Here is a 26578-nt window from a genome sequence, read left to right as displayed (position 1 = left end):
TTTCCCATAGACTCAACAGAATTTTCTGGAATTCTGGGAAAAAGTCTGAAAACATTGTGCACTACTCTATTATTATTATTATTATTATTATTATTATTATTATTACTGTGCTCCATTGGACACCATCCAGCCGTCAATCAAAGCAAATGTCAGGATGAAGGCGTAAGAGACAGAGACCCTGTTTTCATATAGACAGATTGTTCTCATTTTACTGCACGTTACATGTAAGTTATCAAACTTTGCAGAATCATTACAAGCTGTCCCACCTATTAGACCAACATGTGATTATTGTCAGAAGAAAAACGACCCCTTGTCTATCAAAGATATTAAAGTCAGCTTTATTGAAAGATTTTAATTCTGCTTACAACACATTTGTTTGAACACTGAATCAGACATAATAGGTAGTTAAAACGATTTGTTTGGGTGATTGTTAGAACCTTATAACTCTACCACATGTTTTTATATCCAGTTACGAGAGAGGGAGAGAGAAGCTTTGGCGAACTAATGCAGTAGTTTTATTTTACACTTTTTTTTCTTTGTATGTTGAAGGGTTTTTTTTTCAGTTTTGTGTATTTCCAATATTTACAACAGTGAAACAAGGATATACCCAAGTGAATTGGAAAAAGGACCCACAGAACTCAACTAAGCAATCAGAGCACAGTTTAAGACTAGAAAAGAGTAATGCAGGGAAAACAAAACCTACTGTGTATGGTCCCAAACAAAATACTTAGGGTATAGCACTCACCTCTTGATGAGTGTGTTTAACAGATATCAAACGTTTGTGCGGTGTAAAAGGATACCTCAGACTTAACTGGCCCTTCTCCCAAAATGAGAGCACATGAATGAAAATGACTAGAATAAACACCCAACAGCAAAATGGTTTGACTCTCTGAGGTCTGAGGTGTAACAGGTGCTGATACACGGACCAATCAGTAATGTATGTAAAGCTGAGGGGTACAGTACAGTACACTAAACTGACCACTGATATGGAACCAGAAATAAATAAAATTTATAAATAAATAATAATAATAAAGACTACTTATGCAAAGATGATAGGACATAATTTATTATGTATTTTAACGCAACATAAAACATAACAGAAACTGTGAGATATACAGTATATATGTAGCAACTAGTAATGCTGTGTTCAAATTCATGGTTAAATACACTAATGAGTGTTTAAACTCATCAGACTCAACAACTGCACAGGAGTTCCTGAAAATAGATTAGAAACTTTTTACAGCAGTTTTTGCTGCTAAAAAATACAATACAAATGCTATCTTCATTGTCCATATATAGTTCTTAGTATAATAAAAACATCCCCAGTGCACTAATTAATTTGATCAAAAATAATTGGAATTCTCAGTCACCTAGATTACTGCACCTGAAAAGTAGAGAAAAACTCCAATAATTTCTAATAAATAATTAATAATTAATTCTAATAATTTAATGGACATAAATCCTAAATTCAAAGAAATACAATCCTAAATGAAATATATCCAATATATTTGAGGAATATGATATATTCAGATTTAATTTCAATAACTGCCATTTTTGTCAATCTGATACTTGTTAGATAGCTGTATATTTATCAAAAATATGTGATCCGATGTTTATGACAGACCTCAGCCTAAAGAAATAAAAATTGAACATTTTACATTTAAAAATATTCAATATGTGGTTATTGTGGAGGATCCAAAAAGCATGACAAAAACACACAACAACATATATAAATACAAATATACAACCAACACTGTATAACCCAAAGCACTGGAATGGTTGATCTAAAAGTTCAATTATTGCTAACTATCTTCAACACAAGCAGAAATAACCACTTAAACATATTAGGAAATTGGGTAAAAGCGAACTTTGTACATTATTATTATTTTTTTTTTTATTATTGTTCAGTTCAATATAAATCCAGTTTTTGGGTCCCTTTTTTATATAAAACTTGCACTTTTATTGCGAATGGTGTACTTCCTTGAAAATAAAGATTTCTTAAAAAAAAGAACACTTCCAGGTCACCCTACCAACCCAAGCAACCAATCAGAGGCAGAGTGGGGTGGGACTTACCAAGAAAAACAGTGGGAGCCATAATAGCGCACAAAGTACAGATCTAAGGCTGTCACTTAATTTGCTAAAAGCGACTAAGCGATTACAGAAGAAGAAGAGAGTCCAATCTCCCAGACTCTGAAGAGACAACATGGCGACCACCATCAGCACTCAGCGGGGACAGGTACACAGTGGGCTCTGAGTTCATTCACATTGTTGTGAGAATTACAGACGTACAGCTAGGCGGAACTAGCTGGACTGTAGTTTGTCAACATCTCTGATAACTAACTTCAGTCATGAAACAGCAGCACACGGTTTCATACAGCGCTCTGCAACAGTGACACTATCACCTGCCGTTAGCGACGAAGGTCCAGTCACGGTATATAGCGAGCTAATGTTAGCTTATCATGTCGAGCGTTAACAAACTGGGTTTAACGCCGATGAACCGCTACCGCACGGATTAAACTGGCAGGTAGATACCCGGGTCTGACGCAGACTGTTGGCAGTAAATTCAACAACGGCGAATAAGCTTGTTATTACAGTTAGCAAGCTACTGAGACCGTTGTCTTGAGTGACGTAAACGTTAGTTAAATGGCCTATCCCCAGAGGTGGGTAGAGGAGCCAAATTTGTACTCAGGAAGAAGTACTTAAGTAGAAGTCAAAATAGTCATCGAAATAATTACTTTAGAGTAAATAAGTATCTAAGGGGAAAATCACTTGTATGGGGCGTAAGTAAACGAAAAACAGCGAAACACGACTTCCCATTTCCCACGTCTTTAATTGTATGTGGATATGAGACGTAATGGTAAATGTAAAGAAGTGATCCTGTCACCTGTGTTTATGGTGAGGAAATGTCACACCGGGACATTAAATACACACAAGTGGCCGAATCCAGTAAGTTTCTAGTCATACTGAAAATCTGCACTCTGACTGAAAAATCTATTACGAAATAAATGTCCACAGGTCATCAAAAACTTAAATTTGTAAAAAAAAAAACAGCTTCCAAATTAAAAATAAGTTTTAGTGCATATGGGGGCAGATGGTAACTCCCGTCTCCATTCAAAGATGTTTGTTGTTTCAAAAGTGAGAGGCTTTAAGAGCATCTAGTGATTCTGTGAAAGTCTACCATAATTACATCATTCCCCTGTTCCAGGCATGCTACTGCATTGTACCCTCCACATGCTGTTGATCACATGTGCATGACTTTCACAAGAAGGCGGCTGTTGGCCTCATCATGAGGATGAGTAATTTTAGACTCACGTGATGTTCACAAGATTTGAATGACAGTTGGTTTTTTTGACAACCAATTTTTCAGTCAGGGGTTCTTCATATTGTCATTTTTATGGTTACCTTTAGTTTAAAAAACACACACACACAAAGACAATCCAATTCAAATGAATTGCTCTCTTAAAATCATGAAAGAAAATTGTTGAAACAGTATACATTTGGAAACTTTAATATCAAGTTGTTTTTTTTACTGTCCATCTGTCTCAGGTCAGTCTGAATCTCTATGTGTATGTGTATTTAGGTGTACATTGGGGAGCTTCCCCAGGACTTCCTGCGGATCACTCCCACTCAACAGCAGCAGCAGGTCCAGCTGGATGCCCAGGCAGCCAGACAGCTACAGTATGGAGGCTCAATAGGCACCGTGGGGAGACTCAGCATTACTGTTGTCCAGGTAAACACAAAATTTCTACCAATAACATGCACCTCTAAGATGTGAAAATATATTCTGAGTGACTCATTGTGATACCTGCTGTGTATGAATTAGTGATTGCAAATGCAGCATTTTCACAGCCGAAATCTCCTATTCAGAATGAGTCACAATGAAATAATGTAAGTTACCTGGATATAACTCCAGTTCTATGAATCAGTGTGTAACTCACTGTCGCTCTGTATCAAAGTAAATAATATTTACAGGTTAGAAGGTGAATAGGAAGGGAGCCGTGACTGTTCTCTGCAGGGCCACCATGCTGCAGACAGCCATGTCGGACTCACAGTCCTGTATCCTCACGTACTTCATTGGTGAGGTAGTCCATGATCCATGCTGTGGGGTGGTGGTCTACCCCTGTACATTCCAGTTTGTCCCTCAGAGGCATGGGCTGTATGGTATTAAAGGCACTGGAGAAATCAAGAAAACATAATTGTCACAGTGCTCCCAGCCTTTTCCAGGTGAGAGAAGGATCTATACAGGAGGTAGATGACAAAGTTATTAGCCCCAGTGCAAGGGTGGTAGGCGTATTGAACATTGATTGTCTCACCAGGGGGCGGACATGGACAGGACTAGCCTCTCCAGGATGTTCATCAAATGTGATATCAGCACCACTGTAGCAGTTTAGGTCCTTTGTGTGTGGAGTCTTTGGCACTGGTACCACGCAGGATGTTTGCCACAGCTGTTCCACTCTTACCAACTTCAGGCTGTTTTCAAAGGCACAACTGGCCTGCACAAGGGCCTCTCTTGCCTTGATTCTCCTGAGTTATTCACTCACCTGGTTTGTTTTCTAGGTTGTAGGTGGGGAGGTAGGGCATTTGACTGGAAATACAGTGGATGTACAGGGTTTCTGTTTGCTGGATGTTGTGGGAAAGGAATGTAAGTTGGGGAGTGCACGGGCTGCAGACGATGGGGGTTGCAGCAGGGAGGACTGGACAGATGAGCAGGACAGCTTCAAATGCTTCAAACTCCGCTGACTTTCTGCTCCAACTTATCCTCTATCTTCCTCCTGTGGGAGGTTTTCCCCCCTCCCTGATCCTCAGTTCCCTCTGCAAATTCTTCAGCTCCTCTTTATTTCCTGACCTAGAGACTTTTTTTTCCCTTGAGGTTAGCCATTATGTGAGCAGTAATCCAGGGTTTGTTGTTGAAAAAACACACTGTTCACTGCACACCAATGGTGGGTGCAGCATTCTCCATACAGAGGTCTGTTGTACAGTGAGTGAGACCGTCAGTGTCCTCCCCATGAACTTCCTACGCATTTGCAGTTACACAGACAGTCCATCATCACACCCTCATCAGCCTTGTTGAGTCATCTTTTCACTGTGCAATTGGCAGCTTTCTGCCTGTGTATGAGAAGTCTCAATGTTGTTGTTGTTGTTGTCCAGTTGCTAAAAGTTAATCCACACCTTCCAGCCAATCAGAATTGAGACTTTTCAGAAGCCATGGTACAAGCCATAAAGGAGTAGAGAATTATTTATCCCATTTGCCTGTTTTCATTGTGTGCATATAAATGTCATTGAGAGCTGAAGTCATGTAGAATAGTGTAGTAACGTGTAGACTCCTCATTGCACATTTGGAATCATCAAACTGTACCACCATCCACCAAATACATCTGAATACATGGGCCTGCTGAACTGAGACAGTAGCCAACTTGCATGTATCACCTAACTGAAGCCACTTTGTTTCTTTTTGCTGTATAGGCCAAGCTGGCTAAGAACTATGGTATGACCCGGATGGATCCGTACTGTCGGATCAGACTGGGCTATGCAGTCTATGAGACACCGACTGCTCACAATGGAGCCAAAAACCCGCGATGGAACAAGGTGATCCAGTGCACGGTGCCTCCTGGGGTGGACTCCTTCTACTTGGAGATCTTCGATGAGGTGAGGTGGTGGAAGCCACAGAGTTGTGGATCATCTGAACTGCTAAATATGTATAGTACCTATGTGGGGACTGTTGCTCTGTCAGATTTAGATGAACTGCAGCTAAGCTGAATAAGATAAGTATTCAGATGATTAGATTTTTGTAACTTCAGTTTCCACATTTCCTGCTCCAAATGACGAATTATGAACTTTTTCAGTTCTGCAAATTATTGAAATAAAGGAATCAATCAATCAGTCAGTCAATCGTTCCAATTTACTGTTTGGCAAATTGCTGAGAAAAGTCAGAAAATCTTTTCCACAAGAGTAGACTTACACTAACAATTATAGGCCACTTGGGCTTTTGATTAAATAATTCATTAAGTAATGTATTTGTCCTATACATTTTATACAAGCAGTAAATGCATCTGTGGTGAATGGAAGTCAGTCTTGAGCACAACTGAGCGACACTTTGCAAGAGCTGTTTTCAGTAGAGGGTCTTTGCTTTGCAGTTTAATTATTTCATGTTGCAGATTGTCAGACACATCAGCTGGTTCCACATTAAATGGCAATTATGTTCCTTTTGTTTACTTTTCATGTTCTGAAACCTCTCACCAAATACCTGAAGGGGTTTTCACAGTCAGCAGCATGTTCAGACGTCTTAGCAGCTTTTGTTCTTGCAGAGTAGGAAAACGCAGCATTTCATCTTTCCAGCTGCACCTGCCACAGCTTTAATTTCACTTCAAGTGATTTCACATTTGAAAGCAGAGAGCTGAGAAGCTGCTGGAGCTTGAGGTTCATCTCTTAGAGGTTCTTGGTAATGTCCACCATGAAGGTCAAATCACACACACACTTGCTGTCACTGAGTTTCCATGTCAGGTTTTCCTTCATCTCTATGAATTTTTCTAGACTAAAAGACACTTTGGAACAATTTTACTGGTTCTGGTGTTAGCAGCTCTGCAGCAGCAACAAGGCTCCTTCACAAATTCTCCTTCTGAATGAGGTTTCAGCTTCTTAGCTTTTGGCTTGCTCACCACTGCCTGTATGACACTGTCTCTGCCAGAATGTGGTCTTGTGAAAGCTGCTTGTTCATCCAAGCATACTTGTCCTTGCTGCTCTTCCAGTTTAGCATGTTTTAGAGCTCTATCGAAGGTCGAGATTGACCTTTTTCAGATTATATATACAGCTCTGGAAAAAATTAAGATACCACTACAGAATTATCAGTTTCTCTGATCTCTTACTATTTATAGGTAACATGCTAAACTGGAAGAGCTGCAAGGACAAGCTCGCTTACTATTTATAGGTATGTGTTTAAGTAAAAAGAGCATTTTTGTTTATTCTATAAACTACTGACAGCATTTCTCCCAAATTCCAAATAAAAATATTGTCATTTAGAGCATTTATTTGCAAAAAATGACAAAGGGTCAAAATAACAAAAAGATGCAGTGTTTTTAGATCTCAAATACTGCAAACAAAAGTTCATTTTCATTTTTAAACAACACAATACTAATGTTTAATCCTAGGAAGATTCAGAAATCAACATTTATTGGAATAACGCTGATTTTCAATCACAGCTTTCATGCGTCTTGGGATGTTCTCCACCAGTCTTTCACGTAGCTGTTGGGTGACTTTTTGCCGCTCTGGGCTGATTCAGCTATGCAGTCATCTGAAGCAAAGTTCTTGATGGAAGGATGTCTCAGCTCCCTAAAAACGTGTTTCCTCAATTCATCTTTCTGCCGATCTTTTCTTGATGACGCAAGGAAAAGATGCAAGTTTAAGTTGTTCAAGCTGTTTTTGTTGATATGCCATCCAGAGAGCGTTCTCCATGGACGACAGGATAGCATGGACTCATGTCACCATCCCTGAAGGCCTGAGGGAGGGCAGTGTGGTGGATGAGTGGTTCAGTCTCAGTGGCAGACAGGGCGACGACAAGGAGGGCATGATCAACCTGGTGATGTCTTTTGCTGTGAGTACATTTGCAGACCACCTGTCAAAAAGACTGACAAGTGTTCATCCTCCTTTTGACCTCATATTACTGTGAGAAGTGAAAGTTCTAGGCTCTCTGTTAGTGTTGTCAGTATGTTTGTATATTCTACCTTACTCCTGAGACATTAGTGAGCAACGCCACACTTGATGTTGTTCAGAGGAAAATCTTTGCTGCACTAACATTTGAGGACTAAGAGGTAGACTTCTGTTCAACACACTAATTGGAATCAGGTTAAGCTGACATCAGGTTAAATTTATATCATTAAATAAGATAGTCTGTTAGCCTTATTTGGCCTTACCAGTTTTTTTTTTAATGCATACATCATTTTTTCTAAATGATCAGTCCCTGAGACTGAGTTTAATTTGAACCCAGGCTGACTCAGGTCCCATGTCAGGGTATTGTTACTAGGAACTGAGTGAACCTGTTCAGACCTCTACACTAAGCTGGTCAAGTTTCCTCCATCGGATCACCTTTAAAGTGCGTCACATGTTTGTTTCAGCATTGTGTCAGTGAGTTGATGAGTCTGGGATATTCACTCAATAGTATTATTAATCTTGTATTTACTAATCATTTTTTTCACTAGAATAGATACTAAGTAAGAGATATTTGGGGATTATTATTGTTTGGTATTGTTTTGGGGGGCCTTTTTAAAGGAAATGAAGTGCATGATTTCACCTCTGTGCTCTCACAGCTGGTGTATTTTCTGTGGAACAGCTCAAAATTTGAGTGCAGCGGCCCTCAGCTTCCATTGTTGATGTCAGGCCCTCGACTCTGCAATTTTTTGTTTTCTGTTTGCTGCCCTCTGCTGGAGCTTACCTCTAAAGACCTCAGGTCATAGAGCACAGAGATTGCAGGGATGTGATACTGTTAGGGTTAACATATCATATGGTCAAACATGTTCAGTGTATTAATCTTGTGTCTGTGTTTTTGTCCCAGTCCTTACCAGCAGGGATGATGACTCAGCCTGTTGTCCTGATGCCTTCAGTATATCAGCAAGGAGTAGGATACGTGCCCATTGCAGGTCTCACTCTCTCACACACATGCATGGAGGAGCTTTGTCAAGTCTGACAAAATGACTCTGATGATGCCATAGTGATGTCATCAGGTTTATCACAGCTTCAGCTTGTAAAAAAAACACATTTATAACAGAAAGCCTGAGTTACATTACTTGGAAACTGAAGCATTTTGTCTTGTTTATTGAAGCCATCTGTGTTCTGTGCCTCCAGGAGTGCCTGCAGTCTATAACCAGGGCATGGTACCCATGGCAATGCCAGCAGCCATGCCAGCTGTTGGGGGCCAGGGGCCAATGTGCAGCGAGGAGGACCTGAAGGCTCTGCAAGACATGTTCCCCAACCTGGATAAGGAGGTGGTTCGCACCGTGCTGGATGCACAGCAGGGTAACAAGGACGCTGCCATCAACTCTCTGCTGCAGATGGCTGAGGAGCTCTAACTGCAGAACACAAGCTCATAGCGGACACGCCAACACACACACACACCCACACACATACAAACATATGCACTCAAATACACTCAAATGCATGTATTTACTCATGGAGAGACTGCCCACCCTTTGCATACACACACATACACCGAGTCCTCCCACACAGCAGCCATATCTGAGCTCCCACCAGCTCATCTGGTAGCCACAGAGATTTGTTTCCTCTCCCTTTATTGACTCCTTGTTGGCCTAACAGTACATGAAGCCTGGGCTGTCTGCTAACACACAGCTGTCTGTCACAAGTGACACTGTATCCTTGAAACATTGCAAAAATTGTGTTCACTTTTGGTTTTTAGAAGTCACTGGTTTAAGATGATGTCAGTGGCAGATATTTTGGGTTTTCTTCATGACAGGATCATAAAGGTTTGTATCACAGTAGATACTCAACTGAGTATTGATTTGTAAATCTTACTGGCCCAAATCATTGTGTTTCTATGATGTTTCAACATCACAATCTTTCTTTCTATCCATGGTAACCCATCTGTATTCCTGATCCCAGGGTTTGATTTGCACTGTTTCAGCTGTAGTGAGTCATGTTCATTCCATCTTCTGTTTCTGGTGATATTGTGAATAATATGTGGAGAATCTGTCTATAGTAACCTGCAATGAACTGCTTCTGTTTCATATGTATCTGTAAAATGTTTAGTGCACTCAAAATCTGATAAATTATTGTGCATATATTAAATTATATAGAATTCTATGTGCTGATGAGAGAACTGAGAATGAACAAATGACCTGAGGGACTGAGGCGAAGAGGAAATATGCCCACCAAAGTTCTCTTTCAGAGTGATGAGAAAATTCCTTTGTAAAGTTTTGATGTAAGCCATTTTCAGTCAGTGAAGTGAGGGTGTGAAGATGTGATGTTATTAAGGAATATCCTGTGGAGTCACTTTTTTTGATAAAGTTTTGATTAAGATGCAGTGGGGGAAGATGTCACTTCAGTCAGGATGTTTTGAAGTGCTGCAGGATGTTGTCTGTAGAGCTCTTGAGATCACAGTGAGTCAGGTGAAGTGGAGTAATTCAGTCCACTTTTAATGCTGCTTTCACAAATAGTTGAGCATTGAGGTCTAAGATGACGGTGCCAGACTTCCATGAAATGTGCTCTGGATGTTCATGACTCCTGAGCTTTACTGCAGCGCCACCATCAGGTTAAACTTATACATGACAAAAAACAGAGAAGCTGATATGAGGAGCTCATTCATACTTAATAATTTGGTGTAATGAACAGCAACTTCTCTCACCACAAGCAGAGCTTTACATGTTTAGTCTTCTTTCAGCCACAGTATTTGTAGTCCCTAAAGCTTTCCACTGACACTTGTAGGTTTCAGAGTCTTGTTGTAAATGTGCTGCCTGCCAAAGGTTTCATTTAAGAGATGTCTGATATTTGTGACTAGTTTCACTTGTGATTCCAAAACTATTGAGATTCTTAAAATGTCACAGTCATTTTATTGTGTCATGTGATTTCACTGCTGCACAGTATCTGGAAGTCCAGACACTTAGGTCTTAAATTTTATTTGCAGTGTATAAAGTGTTAATTTATAAATCCTGCTGCAAGCTGCAAAATGTTGAGCCAGAAAACAAGAACAGGTAGAAAAGGTGTGAACAGTTGGTATCAGGTAGCTAGGAGAACAGAAAGCCTGTTTGAGTGAGTTTTTGGACTTATGGTGATGATAATGCTCCCAACAAGACAACATTACCCTTCATCACCTGTTTCCATTGTTATCTAGAGCTTTGCTGAGAATATACAGATGTTGTCAAAGAGTTCAACCTTGTGTTTTTTTGTTAATATTCACCATTCATCAGGGATCAGTACAAATGTCAATGCACATGTTCATACTGCAGAAATATAATTTTAATAATTTTCATTCAAGAAATTCTGAGCTGAAGAAAGTTTACAGCACAGTAGAATGTTGTGACACTGAAAAAGAGCACATGTTGGGTTATAAATAATAAAACCTGACAAGAGTAAGAAGGTCTAAGTTTAAGTCTTGCATAGTGTTTGTAAGGTTCCAGTCCAGTGTAAAGCAGTAAGTAATCGATCAGTGTCATGTTTTGCCCCGTGGGTTGGCTGTTGTCCCTGCCCCACATTTTGCTTTGCTGCAGCCACATGTCTCCACCACTGTGTAGCTGTACTGGACCTTGGCACCGCTGCTGCAGTAGAGCTCCACCTGCTTCTGGCTGGTGGTGGCTTCTTGGCAACACTCACACTGGCGCACTGTCGTGTTGGCTTTTGCAGAATATCTGTACACACACACCAGCAGACAACAGCTTACATCTTCTCCATCGATTACAACAAATCATTTAACAGTGGGTTGACTTAAAGGGATCTGCATTATTGACTAGTCCTGTGGCCCTGTCTTATCAGGGGTGGGGTGACGTCTCTTGTGCAAAAAAACAGGTTAATCTAGCAAAAAGTGGCACAATGCTCAGATCAAGACAAGACAGATATAAATAAACGGAAAAATGTGCCAAAAGTTGGATGAGCATGTCTATGGAAGGCCAGTAATCATGTTAAATGATGTTTTGACCTATCATTAGGCCTTGTGATGGGTAACAGGCCTTGTTGCCTTAACGCTGGACCCACTAACAGACATTACCAGTACTGTGTAAATGAAGTGCTGTGTTTTAAGAGTGCTCAGTGCAACATGGACTGTAACAGACTGAGTGCAGTGAGGCAGCCAATGCCGACAGCCACCTTTCACACAAACTGAGAAAACCCACTCTCTATTTGTAAAACTGAATCCCAGCTGAAAGAACTGGACTTCAAATTACAGTGAAAACTTAAAATGGACTCACTCGGACGAGCTTCCACAGTGTCCAGCGCAGGATGTCATGTTGACGGGCTGCTTGCTTTTGCAGTCATTGACCATGATGACAACCTGTTTACTCTGGACCTGACAGATGCCCCGCAGCCGGCCTGGAACACACAGCAATGGAAGGCTCTTACAATGGCACATGATACAGAAGATTTAGGAGTTATTATTTAGATACTGTGACTCCACTGACTTACAGGTTTTGCAGCATCCATTAGCATCAGTTGTCTCTGTGCCCTGGATGAAGAAGACACGACATGTTGTGTGTTAAACATGTAGTGAGGCAGGAGATGGGGGAGGGGTATCACTTGAAGATGTTTGATATACTCACAGGTTTACAGTTCAAGGAGTTAAAGGGAGGACAAGTGGTTTGAATCTCCTTGGTCATAGGTACTCCGCTGATCTTCTCACAGGTGTACTGCACACACCTGTCATTTGCGGGTACAAAAGTGTTGTTGACCTGTGCCAACAGGGAGAGCAGAAGCTAAGTCAGAATTCAACAAAGATTCTACCAAGAACTGACCCCCCCAGATGCGATAAAGGTGAAATTAATAGGTTCTGATATATATTTTTTTTACACCTTTTTAAAATGTGAACAACTGATAGTTGCAGTACTGACCTCAATGATATGTGTTGTGTTGTCAGGAGTAGTGAAAAAACAGCTCCTCTGAACACACATCCCACAGCACCTGCCAGGTATGGTCTGATATTCATAACCCTGCAGACAAAAAAGAGTGAGCACTTGATTGTTCTCCATGTTTAGCTCCTTATCGTTTCATTTCAATGTTCAAGGCAACCTCTTCAGCTGTCTGTTCTGATAAGAGTGCATTTGTGTAAGAGTTGTGAATGTGTGTGTGTGTGTGTGTGTGTGCGTGCTGGCATGTCCTGTGAATGAGCTTACTTCGGAGCAGCTTGTGTTGCATACGATAGGTTTGCAGGTGATTTGATTCAGCTGGGTGGTGGGATCCATTTGGGGGCCACAGTAACACTCCTGGCAGGGCCCAGGTGTAAAAGACTCCTCTGTCGTTGCTTCCAATGTTGCTTCTCTGGCTTTTGGTGGTGCTTTTAAAGGTGGCTCTGATGTTGTTTCTGGTGTTGGTATCCTGGCACCAGGCTATAGAATACACATTGATCAGTGCTTCACATCACAAACATCAACTTGGTTTTATAAGGAAACATTCACACGTGTGGTTCATTTGTGCTGGGCAGAGGAAAAAAAAAGTTCACACTGACTGAGCACAAACAACCCAAGAGATGTAAACATGAAGTCGCATTGACTGACAGGTAATTCATCGTGGACATGTGTTCCTCACACATATATGGTTAGCTCAGCTGGATAAACCTATACTATGGAGACTGATGGAGTATCTGGAGTTAGATGGCCCTGAGGATGGTTAGAGGTCAGAATGCATCCAGAGTATATTAGCTAGTTATAACCCTGAAGTGAAAGAGAGGGAGAATAAGAAAATGATACTTGATTTTGAGAAGGTAAACCTGCTTATATTAAAATGTTTTTCTTTTGGTGCCAAGATTTGATCCTAGGATCAACTTGAGTCGGACTGATTACTCTAAAGCAGTTCAACAGGCAGTGCTAAAAGCATATGAGTTAGTTCCAGAGGTGGGCAGACAGCAGTACCAGACAGAGACAATACAACCAGGACAGACTTATTTGAACTGTTCAAGCAGAAGTCATACAGAACTGAATGGCCTGGATGCTAAAACCATGTTAAAGGCTATGGAGGCAGGCATGTCCTCAGTCATTAAATTTCATGGCATGACAAATCCAGTGGTCAGGTTAAAAGGACAGTGATAGGAACACCAAGCGTTTCACATCCACCTGCAAACAGGAGACATCATCTGTCATTATTGTCGTAGGCCTGGTCACATTAAATTTCATTGACCAGACCTACAGAGAAAAGAGACCTCAGGAGCAGAAGCTGGTCGTTCTGTTGCTTATAATCAGTGGTTTGAATCCAGTTCAAGACCAGGTGGAAACTGCTGGAAGAGCAGTGTCGTGTCCGATGGGGTGGTCACAGTTGAATAAGGGGTAGCTGTGATTACCATTATGTTACAAGACTTTCTAAGAGGAAGATGGAAATTTTGATTACTCTGTTACAGTAGTAGATGTTTAAAAATTGTGCAGAGATGCTGTGTAAATAAAGGTGGTGTGGGAATTAAAAGGAAAAACCGTATCAAAAAAAGAAAATGAAAAGGAGGATCAAACTGAAGCTGGGTGGTGGCGGCAGGAGTTTCACCTGCTGCAGAAACATTTTGGAGACAAAAGAGGCTGTGGAAACAGAGTTTTGTGTTGTACACAGTGCACATTTTTAAACTGAACAACCACATCTCAAGAGCGGGTTGGCCGACTGGACCGACAGAGCGGCTCCTGATGGAAGTCGAGTGAGATCGCCTGGTCTGAGAGAGCTGGCCGTGGAAAGCATGAACTACGACCTGGCGGTCAGTTAACCACACACTTCCTTTCAGATAGGAAACGTTATATTCACAGAGGGACCTTTAGACCACATTTTCACATCTAATGCAACACACAGGGAAAGACACTAGGTCACAGGCATTCTAGAATTAGGTTTAAGACTTACCATGTGCAACACTGGGTTAACACAAACTCAGACACACTCACACACACCCTGTTCCTGTTTGATTATCTATGTGTGAGCTTTCAGCCATTACTTCATCCATACCTGCCCCATAAACCCGCCTGCTGCCTGTTGTTACCGGCCTTCCCGCCTCTGCCCTGATAGCCTGTTAGGCCTGCTGACCTGTAAGTCTGTTCACTGACTTTTGCTCTAGTTAAGTCATTACTTTACTTTAATTTGTAATAATTCGACGTGTTCTGCCTGCTTTTGTCTGCATTTTGATCCTCCTCCCTGTTGTACATGAACCAACAGATGTGTTGTTTTCTGGAGTTTGGACTGTGTTCTTACCTTGTACTCAGTCATGTCATAGACACATACACCTTTAGGAACTGTGTGTAGAAAAGAGAGTCGTGAGTTAGTTTAACAATGACACGTAGTGTAGATGTGTAGAAGTTAGCCTCGTCTATCTTTGCGCTGAATGCACATAAAGAAATTGAAATTGATCTTCTATCATCTAAGCGAGACAAGTAATTTAAAGTTTTGATAGGCCCCCATGTAAGGATTAATTGTCTCAGATTTAATTCTATTAACTAATAATAACTTATGAACAAATGTTAAAATGTATCAACATGTGACCATCGTTCTTCCTGTCCCTTCTGCCGTTTGTTATTTTTTACTAACACTGCCTCCCCATTAACTGGAAATGCATCAAAATCAGCTATAAGTGCTACTGATATTTCTCTTCACATCTAAAGTTGTCTTTTCCGGCAGGAAATTAGTTATCGGATGAGTGCTAAATAAAATCTAAATACATTTCAAGAGAAATAGACTAATAATAAACTAATAGTAGACAAATTGTAAAACTACTTTTTTGGAGACATTTCATAATAGATACACTGCATCATAATAATGCAATAAAGTAATTGAACCAAGGAACTTTTTCCAGACTGTCAGTAATCATTAAAATATTTTGACTACATTACATTTAATATTATTTCTCTTTTGTCGAAATCCGAATCCTTGTAAATGAACAAAACCCAAATTCACTTGACAATATCAAAAATCATCAGAATTCGAAAAGCTTGCCTTTACTTTTTTTACTACTTTAAAAATGTTACCAAGCATCCTCACGCACTACAGCCCTGCAATATTCTGAAACATATAGACCTGCATCTGCGAGACCTTGATGAGAAATGTACAACCCACAGTGCGTTCTTTCTTATTGCTGCTTGCAGCTATATTTTACACTCTTGCATATGCAACAACAGTAATGGCAGATGCTAATTTCTGTTTATTTCCTTAATATTTTTCAGCTGTTGTGGAGTTCTTTAACAACAAACCTCTTAACTGTACAAGATCACTGTAAGTCTTCAGTACATACAGTTCTGTATTTACATTTTGCACACTTGCAGACAATGCTATGTAGATGGACTAGAGTCACATACCACACTTGTGAGACTGGCAGCAGGTGCCGTTGGTGACGTTGAGTCGGAAGCCCAGATTGCAGGTGATAGGAGTGGGACACTGGTTTAAGTTGCATTCTGTTGGGGACAAAAGGATGGGATGAGTATTAGTATGTGACAATGGAGATCTGCCTCAAGTCACCTTTGATAACAATAACTTACAGAACCATAACAGCAATTCTGCTGCTAAGTTAGTGGGAGACTTTGCTGAGAGCCAGGCTATGTTTAATGGGAAGCTGCTGCTCATACACAGTTCCACACAGTACAAGCAGTCTGGTCTGCTGGTCAGAGAGCAGCTTCAGTAAAGCAGATGGGGGTTAAAGGCCTTGTTCATGGGCTCCCAGATTAATTCTGCCTGTGTGAGGGTTAAAGCAGTAACCTTCTAGTCACAAGCCCACTTTTCTAACCTTCAGCCAAAGCCCCATTGTTAATGCTTAGCATTTTTCAAAGCATATTGTTTTAGGCTGTGGAGTTATTTTTGTCCCTTCTAGACAACCATTGGTTTCCCTCCATTACTTACCTGTGAACATTGTCCTGTAGAGCCTTGAAACTTGCTCAGAGTTACATCACAGTGAACATTTTGTCCACTTAATTTTTTGTTAAAATTACTTTTGTAATTTGCTAATTTTGCTGCCATCAACTGCACATCTAGTTCTGTGACACTAAAACTGACCACACGACTGTGTTGTGCAGCAGCCATCTGTCTTGTTGACCAGCTGCTGGCAAGGCTCGCTGCAGTTGGGGCTCTGAGACAGTGGGCACTGAACAGGCTGGCACTGGATGCTCATGGAATCCTTGTCACACACACAGGTTTTGCAGCCACTCGTCCATGTTTCACCATACTGGTTAAGAGAAAGGAACCATTTCAGACACACAGCTCATGCTTTGCTAGAGTAAATGAATGTAGTGTATGTGTCAGGCACAGTTCTCACCTGTTTGGGTTTGCCATCAGGTCCAACACAGTCTGAAATTCAAACAGAAACAAGTGTTGGGAGAGTTGTAGGTGGGATAGCTAATGTTTTTACAAAAAGTATTCCATGACCTGGTCAAATAAAGTTTTCTATATGATTTTCTCTTACCGCAAGAGGGAACACACTTGTTATAGACTGAGTTGAATAAGACGGTGCCTTGAGGACAGAAGCAACCCTCCATAGTGGATGTCTTGCTACCTGCCTGGAACTTCTCGTTGTATCTGATAAAATGGAATTATTGGTTATTACAGAGGTGGGAGGAGGGATTGTCACATAATAGGACTAAATTCCATATTAGTTATATCAAAATCTGTTTGACCCCAAAATCAGAAGAAACAGAACAACTTTCAAGAGGGCATATATATCAGGTAAGCGGTGTGGCAATGTTAAGTTACCTAAAAAAAAAACAAACAAACACGCAACAAAAAGCATCATACTGTTGACATATTTTACCTGCAATTGCATGTAGTCTCTACAGCGTGGCCACAGGCCAGGTACACTTTGCTGTCTGGACACTTGTGCTCTGTAAGATGGAGGTAGGTTCATATACACATTTTTTAGGACTTCACACAACAAATGTAGTACTGTACACTATTGTCTATGTATCTCACCACACTGCCCATTGGTAGCATTCCTCCAGTCGATACAGACTCCTGCCTTAGAGCACTCAGTGGCATAAGCCTCCAGGCTGGAGCAGGTGTTGTTGTTATTGCAATTGTCAGACACACAGGAGCTTTTAAAATTGTCTGGAGGTATGAGTTTGTGGCACGGCTCAAATACACTAAAAAGGACATACAAGGCAGGACAATGTGTCAGGAAAAGTGATCAGAAGGACTTTGAGGGGAACAGAACAATCTGGAAATCGTTAAAGATGTAATGGTAAGCATTAAAACAGACCTGCAAAAACAGTACACACAGTGTAAATAAAAATACCCTTATCCATCAGAATTTCAACAATTTTTTGCAGTCTCTGTATGCATTATATTTTTCATATTGATAAATCTGAGGAAAATAGGCCAAAGTTTGTTTATCTCCAAAGGGTGAAACACAACAGCAGGATCTGATGTCAAAGCAGGAGCACCCATTGTTTCCTAGGTAAACTCACAGTGGAGAGATGCATATTGTTACAAGTTTACAAGTAATTAAATTAAATTAAATTAAATTTTATTTATATAGCGCCAAATCACAACCGAAGTTGTCTCAGGACACTTTACATATAAAGCAGGTATAGACCAAACTGTAACAATATGTAGGGCTAAAATTGATAAAGTCTTATCCAATCTAATAAAAAGGGTCTCTATTCACCATTAAATCACTTTTTCACATCTAAAACTATGCATTTAATTTTCAGAAAATATGTCAATATGTCATACTTTAATGCAGACATTATAACTTCCATCACCTTATACTTCCATCAAACTTCCATCAAAATATATTCACTTTCATCACCATCAATTAGTTAGTTAGTTTTGAGTCATGCAGGTTAATATAAACTGTTTATATATCTACTGTAACTTGCCTGCTGGACAGCAGATCACAGTAGGTAGATTCGCAAACAGACTTGGTTATTGAGTATGTTGGTTTTGAGGTGGCCCTGGGTGCTGTCGTAGTAGTTGGTGGGGTTGTGGTGGTGACACAGGGTGTACCTGGGACAAGCCATTGGACTGCCGACAGTGAGCAGCTTTCCACCTGGCCATTTGGAAAACGGCAGTCGTTGCTCTGGGAGTTGTCACAAGTCCCTGGAAAAGTAGAGGCAGCATGATGAAGCAGAGCACTGGACCTCATGCAAGAAACAGCTCTACAGAGTTGTTCTTAAGTAAGACATACAAGCAATTCAAGAGCATTTGTGACCACAAGTTTTCTAGCTTTAAAACATTTCTCAGTAAAAACATAATTCACATGTGACATCTTGTACAAGTCACATACAACTGTATGTTCTTTTCATATTATCATGATCATCTTGGCCAATTTTCATTGAACACTGTGTGTAATCATTAGGCCTATTGTAAATGCAGGGTGGCAGTGTCAGTAGGTGCAACAGACAGCTATCTCACGTGCGCTCTGATTGGTAGCTTTGAAATGTTATTACAGTTTTTCTCAGTCGCTTTGGTGCTTTTCTCAGATCAGAATGAGAATCCTCATAATCCTTAATTCAACCTCCACAACATTTAGTCATTTGTTCACATCATAGTAGCAATTTCTCCCTCCTCTGAAGCAATTGCAAATGTTTTTGGACATGTTTCAGTTGCTTTCATGCAATTCTCTGCTGTTTTAAACATTATCATTTGCATATGTCATGTCAGTCAAAGTGAACTATACTCATGGATGCTGAATAGTCATTCCCAATAATAGTCCTCATTTTATTGCTTGAGTCATTACATACAAAATTGTTAAACTAGTTATCAAATTCTGTCAAGCAAATAACTTTCTTTATCATTTCTTCCTGGAAATGTCTTCTAAATTGAACAATTGCTCTAAGGTGAACTTCAGCTTTCACTCACGAGGAGGTGTGTGAAGTATTAGTTGTAACCAATGACAAGCCACAATCACTCAGGGATGAATCCCAGGAAGCCTCACTTGGCAAGCATATATGAACCGAGCAGGACATAGTGTGTACCATTCCTACAATTCTGTGACACAGAAATGGAAGGTCAGCGTCGTGGAAGAGGGGTGAGGATGTGAGGAGGAAGGGGAAGGGGACAAAACGGGAGAAGAGGGAGAAGAGGCCAAATAAATAGGCAGATTCCTAATGAAATTAGGGCTACAGTTGTGGACCACGTTATCAATCACAGCCTCACAATGGCTGAGGCTGGTCGGAGGGTGCAACCAAATGTTGGAAGATCCACAGTGAACTCAATCATTCAGACATTTAGTTGGGAGAACAGGTTTCAGTAATCCAACATCTCATAATATCTTGTGTTTACTTTACATTTCTGTAATTGTACTCTACACCACATAGGCACCACTTTTTAAAGCGTGTGCTGGAGCTGGAAGCCAGGGAACCACTGCACACATTCATATACGTTGATGAGGCGGGTTTCAATCTGGCCAAAGGTAGAAGGTGTGGAAGAAATTGCATTGGACAGACAGCAACCACTGATGTCCCAGGCCAACGCGGAGGGAATGTTACAATGTGTGCAGCCATCTCAGACAATGGCGTCCCCACCCATATCCCCCTTCTTGGTCCATATAATACACAACATCTGCTGACTGTTTTAGACACTCTTTACAGGGACATAGTCCCTGAGAATGAGAGGGTGGAGGCCAACTCAACAAGTATGTTGTTGTGTGGGATAATGTCTGTTTTCACCACTCACATCTGGTCAGACAGTGGTTTGCAGCACATGACAGGATGCTGGTTGAATATCTCCCTCCCTACTCCCCATTCCTTAATCCGATAGAGGAGTTTTTCTCTGCCTGGAGGTGGAAGGTTTATGACCGGCGCCCACATGTGCAAATGGCCCTGCCAGCAGCCATGGATGCAGCATGTGACGACGTCACAGCAGAGTCATGCAGAAGGTGGATTCGCCACTCCAGGAGATAGTTTCCTTGCTGCATTGTAAGGGATGATATCCGTTGTGATGTAGATGAAAATATGTGGCCAGACAGACAGGAACGTCTGGATGTGCCAGAATAATTTACCTATGTTCAGTTACAATATGGACTGTTCACATTTGTGCACAGCTCTACCAAAAGAGTGTTTCTTATGTTTGTTCTAAATAAGTGACTGCAGTGTTTTTTTCTTTTGCACAATGCTGTAGAATTACAAAGCACATATACAGTAAAAATGTGAAACATACGTATTCAGTGTCTTGTACTCACTTACTCCTCTAACTACAGCAATGTGTAACTGTTGTTTTCAGTGGTTGTACAAGTAGTGTGTAGTGCTGTCTTGAGCATTTTCAGGTAGTGTCACCGAGTTCTGACCTTTTTTGGCATTGGAAAAAACACTGACAGAATAAACTGTCAGATTAAATATATGACAAAGCCATTTGACTATCTTGTTCATACACAATGGTGTCGAGACTTCTCATTTTGATGACACTGGCAGTTTCATTGACATAAATACTTGCTTTTGAGGGATGGGCTATCCATTTTTAGCAAGTGATGTGCTTTTGCAGGTTAGCCACTAGGCTTTGCAGTTTACACTAATTGTTTTGAGAAATGCACAAACTGTTGTGCAAATTTTAAGAGTGATGTGAGAAAAGCACCAAAGCTTTTGAGCGATTGAGAGAAACTGTAATTTCTTTCACGCCATCATTTGGCCTGCTAAGGGTCACTGAATAGGGTCAATGTAAGAAACAGGGGTTAAGTAGCCTGGTAACTTACCACACTGCCCCTCAGTGTTATCATGGAAGAGGGAATAAGGAATGTCAATGGTGAAAGAAGAGTTCGTATAAACCACTTTTGTGTTGATCATCGGTATCTCCAATGTGATCACCATATCTGTGCCAGTGAGGTGCAGGACAGAATCTTTGTAGGCAGTATAGATCCGTTTTTCATTCACATACACCTGTAAGATACGGCCACAAAACACATTAGAGAAGACTGTGAACCAAGCACAGCATCATTTCAAACTCCAACTATAGCAGTGGGGCATCACACCTCTTTGATTGACAGATAAACCGTTAAGTCAGTTCTCTTAAAATAATCTATACTGACACTGAAACTACAAATGTCTTTGAAGATTTGAATCATTCCTTACCACAAAAGCTGCTGTTCCTGAAGTTCTTGACTGAGTCAAAAGGACCTTGTGGGATTGGTACATAACAGTGAGAGCCTGTGTACAGAATGAGCTGTCTGAAGGATCACAGGCAGCTTTATTTACTATAATGGTTAGGTTATATTTAGTAATTATCTCTTTGACCAGGTAGTAAGAGCATGTCTCGTTGAAACTGTAGTATTTTCCATCAAATGTCATGTGGTGGGATCCACCCCAGGCACTGCATACACCTGCAGGAAAAGAAAACCCATGTATTGGAAGTTATAAGTATGAACTGGAACAAGCAGAAAATACACTGCCTTTGTCCTTTGCTTACGTCATTATCACCCCTGGTACTGTACCCTCAAACGCGCATGTACTTTTTGCACCTAAGCATGGCAAAACACGACACTGATGCTATCCTCTAGAGGATCAGTGGGTCTATCACATGTTGGCCACTGACACTGGGCTGAATCAGTCCAGGAGCTCACTGTGTCATGGGCTACTGCTGAAGTAAATCCTGCACTGAGTACACACAGACTGCATCTGCAAATTCAATGAAAACCCCAGCACAAACTTTTTGCACACTGACATGATCCTCTGCTGCACATAAAAATCAATATTGTAAAATGTGTTGAAAAATGTGTTACATTTTCAACCTACATTGACATTCATTGCGGGGACAGCATCCGTTATCATCATAGACCTTGACAGCTTGGCGTCCATTAACACAGATGGGTTGTGCTGTGGGACAGGGAGTCGGTATCTCTGTGACGTTGCCATTAATACAAGTGGCAGTGGTGCAATTGCTCACCTTCCAGGAGTCTCCATTCTGAATGGGGAATAAGAAGCAGCAAGTCATACTGGAAACCACAAGTGTATGAAACAGTAGAGTGAAATTCAACAGATTTTTGAGATGCAACGCAACGTCCTCTGCATCATGCCCAGTGTGTTGGGGACGTGCCAAATGCACTTTTGGTATTTTTGTGGCCAGGCTGTGGCATACTTGGGTACAAGGTTGGACCAGAAAAAATATATTATCATGCAGTTATAGGCAGCTGTGTTGGGGCTGTGACAATCAAGACCAGTCACATTCCCACCCCCCTTTCAAAACTGCCTTCCTTGTCATGTTACACTGGCTGTTTGGGAAACCAATAGTTAAAATTGTTTTGTTTGTTTAGACATGTCATCCAGCCGTCACTGTGTTCTGTGTGGAATATCACATCACAGCAATCCATATAATAATCATCTGCAGATACCTGTCACCATAATGGCATATATCAAATAAAAGTAAAATTGTTGTTGCTCATCACCACATATCTGTCTCTATTGTAATTAAAATTATGAATCTCCAGGCACTACTTTGGCTGTACATAAAACGATTATACGCTCAGTTGCCCCGGTTATCCAGTATTTTGGAAAGAAACACCTGCACAAGGTTTCCAATTTAAAACAGTAGAGAATAATTTGTCTTAATCGACAAATTTGATGTGAACCAAGATTGCAGTACATTGCTGGTTTGGCACCAGCCACTGCACCTCTCCTCCAACTGGTGTCACCAAGATACGAAACTGCCACAGTTGAGGAGATAACCTCTGTGTGCCTCAGGAATATACCAATTCATGGCTGTAGAGCTGTGCTCCACGACAACACCAACATCAAGCCCATGGAGTCCCCACAGTTGTGTCCCTCGACACAAAGCTGCTACTGGTAGAATCTATTGGAAACAAAGTCTTTTGGAAACACAATCATAAATAAATACATTTTACATTTTTATTCACACCTTTCTGGGTGGAGACACATCATAGCAGTCCAGAGTAGTTGTAGATGGGGTTGTTGGAAGGGTGGAAGTCGATGTAGGAATAGTTGTGATAGGAGGAGCTGAGCCTGAAGTTGTGCTGGCTGTGCTGGGTATCGGTGTTGTGGAACATAAACTGGATTGTACCTCAACTTTGCAAGATGCATTGCAAAATCCAACATAACACCACCCTAAGCCATCAGTGACATTGTACACCAAAGCCCCTGTAAAAATCAGAGTGGAGATAGAGGTTTAGTGCACAAAGTTAGGATTAGGCCTACTGATTCATTAACAACTGTGTTTAATAATGGAGAGATCTGATGGGTATTCTGGCCAAAAATAGCCTTGTGTTAAAAAAAAGTAGGATCATTTTTTTGTACTGTAAAGGCTTTAAAATATGGTAAGTTGTGTGTAGTTGCTGAAGAATTAATGAGGAACATGTACTCACCTGAAATCATGGTATATTGTAACGCATACATTTCTTATACATGATCAGTTAAGAACATTCAATAAATCTTAGTCAAGATCATATCTAGACCATATATCAACAAAGTCATGTGACTGACCTTGGGAGTTTTGACTCTGACACTGCCCATAAAAGCATACAGGTGAAATTCTAAGACCTTCCAAAGGCAACTGGACTTGTTTGTGGTTCTAGAAGACGTTTCGCCTCTCATCCAAAAGGCTCCTTAGTTCTAACTGACTGGTGGGAAGTCTCAGGTATTTATCCTCTTGCGGGATCATAGACCCACCTAGCTATCATGTGAGTCGTTAGCGTCACATTGTGTTAATGGGTCAATGGGCTAGAATGGGTGAGTCCTGGTGTGAATGGGTGGGTCATTTACCCACCCCACCATCATATGAGTCACCAGGGTCACACAAGTCCTGGTGTGAATGGCTGTTAAGCTGCCTGGGAAGGGATCTGATGACAGCACTGTAAGTGGCTGATAAGTGGTCATAGACCACTTCCTCTGTTCAGTGATGGTCTTTCCAGTTTGACATGGATAGCTTCCTTCACCAGCTAAAATATGTACATTATTGTCCTCAAATGAGTGTCCCTTGTCCTTCAGATGTAGGTGGACTGCTGATTCTTGGCCTGAGGTGTTTGCTCTCCTGTATTGTGCCATGCGCTTGTGATATCCTTGCCTTCTGTCCATTTGGACACGTTCTGAGCCCGCTGGTGTAGGGTTCTGATAATCCCCAGTTTATGCTCCAGTTGGTGGTGAGAATCAAAGAGCAAATATTGATCTGTGTGCATGGCTTTTCTGTATACTTTAATGTTGAGGCTTCAGTGGAGTCGTCTGTTCCTTGCAACACAGATGGTACAAGTCATCCAAGGTAAGGACGTTGGTGTGATTGAAATAGATTGGAAGTTATGACTATAACTATGGATCTCCGAGACTGATAGATGACTGTCACCATCTCTTGTCATTCCGAACAAACTGAAGCATTCTAGCAGGAAGAGGAAGCATGTTCACCTGGATGCTTTTATGTGAGCCAAGCCTCCTAAAGTCAGTTGTGTGAGAGCTCCCTTGAAGAGCTCAATTCCCCTACAACAAAACTTTTTCTTTTTTTCCACATGTCATGTCACTCCTAGTTCCTAGTTTTTAGATAATTGTTTATTGCCAGGTGTAAATTCCTGTCTCTGACAATGCCTCTACGTTGGTTGATATTACATACCTTGTTTGTGTCCAACCCCCAAACACCTGTCAAAGAATTACTGACTGAGGAGATCTCAATTTTTCACACCAATGATTCCTCGGCTCAATTTTATGGGAATCATTTACTCTATACTGTATGTGTGGATAAGTCATATAATTCACCTTCACCCACTTCCTAATATCGTTCAATGTTGGGCAACTTACTTCCAAATTGTAATATAGAATAGTAGTTACTTTTATTTGGAAAAAGTGGTATAAGTAATTAGTTACTTTACAACATCACTATCTTTGTAGAGTAACAAGTAACTGATTACACTAGTTTTTGTTGCTTTCACCAAAACAACAGCAGAAGTATGACTAGTGTTATATTTAGTTGTATATTACGGTTACATTCCAGTTTGTAGTAATGCTATCCCTGCTATAGCCTCAGGATAACCTGGTCTCTATTGCAATGTTAGCTCACCTTCTGATTCTCAACAAGCTTTGTTTTTGGTGGCAGACACGTTTTTCCTATTTGCATGTCTCATGCAACAGATTCACTCTCATTTTAATTTATACAGCTGCATTTTTATATTTCCTATTTTTGACACACACACACACACACAAACACACACACACACACACGCACACACACACATACACACTTACATCTCTTTAGGACCAAGCTGTTGTTTGACCCCAGCTACAATTGATGATGATAGATGAAAAGCTTTGGCTGGTCAGAAATTTACAAGAGCAAAACTCTGATGTCTGAGTGCAAGTCAATGCAACAAGAAATGACAGTCCCTGCAGAGATACATGCAGTCTCGATGACAAGTTGTGAAATTGAGAGGGAGATGTGGGATAGACATAAGGACAAAAAAGAGATTTTATCCCCATAAACCAAAAAACAAACAACCAGCTGTGCTTCAATGTAGTGCCAGGAGCAAAGAGATGGGATGTCTCATAACCAAAAACAATACTATATCAAGAGTATTAAATAATACATGCACAATGCGCCCAAATTACTAAACTGAGATATTATGGTGATATGATTTTTTTTTCTCAATGACACCTTACAGGCTCTGTACTACAGAATATGGCATGATGTAATGGTCTGTATAAATGGACTGTATTTGAATTTATTTTGTGGGAGTTCGTTGAAGGCAGATGTATATTTGAAAATGTCTCATGCATAGGTAGGTAATTTTACTTGTCCTGTATGAGTGTATGTGTTCATGAAACTTAATAGAGCACAAGCTGCCATCAGTGGGGCCAAAATATGTGGCCAAAGATACAATTAGCATGAGAATAAAAACATGGGGAGACAGTAATTAAGAATAATTTACATTACATCATCAAGGAATCCAACATGACCAAGTGATTTATGTTGCATAAAATAATAATATAATGAATTCTAAAAGAAAATATGTTGTACAATATGATAATATATATTGGAGAAGACTGGAAGATATAATGTACAGTAAGGT

General features: G+C 40.6%; 2 protein-coding genes across 2 annotated transcripts in view; one reads left to right on the top strand and one right to left on the bottom strand.

The window, feature by feature from the left end:
* Nucleotides 1-2082: 2082 nt before the first annotated feature.
* Nucleotides 2083-11104, top strand: LOC121609639 (toll interacting protein). The gene is made up of 6 exons (XM_041941326.1): nucleotides 2083-2236; nucleotides 3581-3730; nucleotides 5464-5646; nucleotides 7436-7588; nucleotides 8546-8630; nucleotides 8836-11104. The coding sequence occupies exons 1-6, from the start codon at nucleotides 2204-2206 to the stop codon at nucleotides 9057-9059; spliced, it is 828 nt and encodes a 275-aa protein (XP_041797260.1). The 5' UTR covers nucleotides 2083-2203; the 3' UTR covers nucleotides 9060-11104.
* LOC121608173 (intestinal mucin-like protein) overlaps nucleotides 10944-26578 on the bottom strand; it is a 45075-nt gene continuing 29440 nt past the window's right edge. The window contains exons 4-21 of the mRNA XM_041939348.1: nucleotides 23434-23672; nucleotides 22314-22482; nucleotides 21654-21901; nucleotides 21278-21461; nucleotides 18468-18687; nucleotides 17560-17729; nucleotides 17402-17471; nucleotides 17057-17169; nucleotides 16910-16941; nucleotides 16651-16819; nucleotides 15960-16055; nucleotides 14863-14903; nucleotides 12822-13034; nucleotides 12540-12638; nucleotides 12252-12380; nucleotides 12118-12157; nucleotides 11904-12024; nucleotides 10944-11348 (exon numbers count right to left, since the gene is read on the bottom strand). Of these exons, the coding sequence (XP_041795282.1) occupies nucleotides 11153-11348; nucleotides 11904-12024; nucleotides 12118-12157; nucleotides 12252-12380; nucleotides 12540-12638; nucleotides 12822-13034; nucleotides 14863-14903; nucleotides 15960-16055; nucleotides 16651-16819; nucleotides 16910-16941; nucleotides 17057-17169; nucleotides 17402-17471; nucleotides 17560-17729; nucleotides 18468-18687; nucleotides 21278-21461; nucleotides 21654-21901; nucleotides 22314-22482; nucleotides 23434-23672 (2549 nt within the window). The 3' untranslated portion in view covers nucleotides 10944-11152. The remainder of the gene's footprint in view (nucleotides 11349-11903; nucleotides 12025-12117; nucleotides 12158-12251; nucleotides 12381-12539; nucleotides 12639-12821; nucleotides 13035-14862; nucleotides 14904-15959; nucleotides 16056-16650; nucleotides 16820-16909; nucleotides 16942-17056; nucleotides 17170-17401; nucleotides 17472-17559; nucleotides 17730-18467; nucleotides 18688-21277; nucleotides 21462-21653; nucleotides 21902-22313; nucleotides 22483-23433; nucleotides 23673-26578) is intronic.

The sequence above is a fragment of the Chelmon rostratus genome, chromosome 1 (genome assembly GCF_017976325.1).
Source record: "Chelmon rostratus isolate fCheRos1 chromosome 1, fCheRos1.pri, whole genome shotgun sequence".
Classification (NCBI taxonomy): Eukaryota; Metazoa; Chordata; class Actinopteri; order Chaetodontiformes; family Chaetodontidae; genus Chelmon; species Chelmon rostratus.
This window is presented reverse-complemented; position numbering and strand designations above follow the sequence as displayed.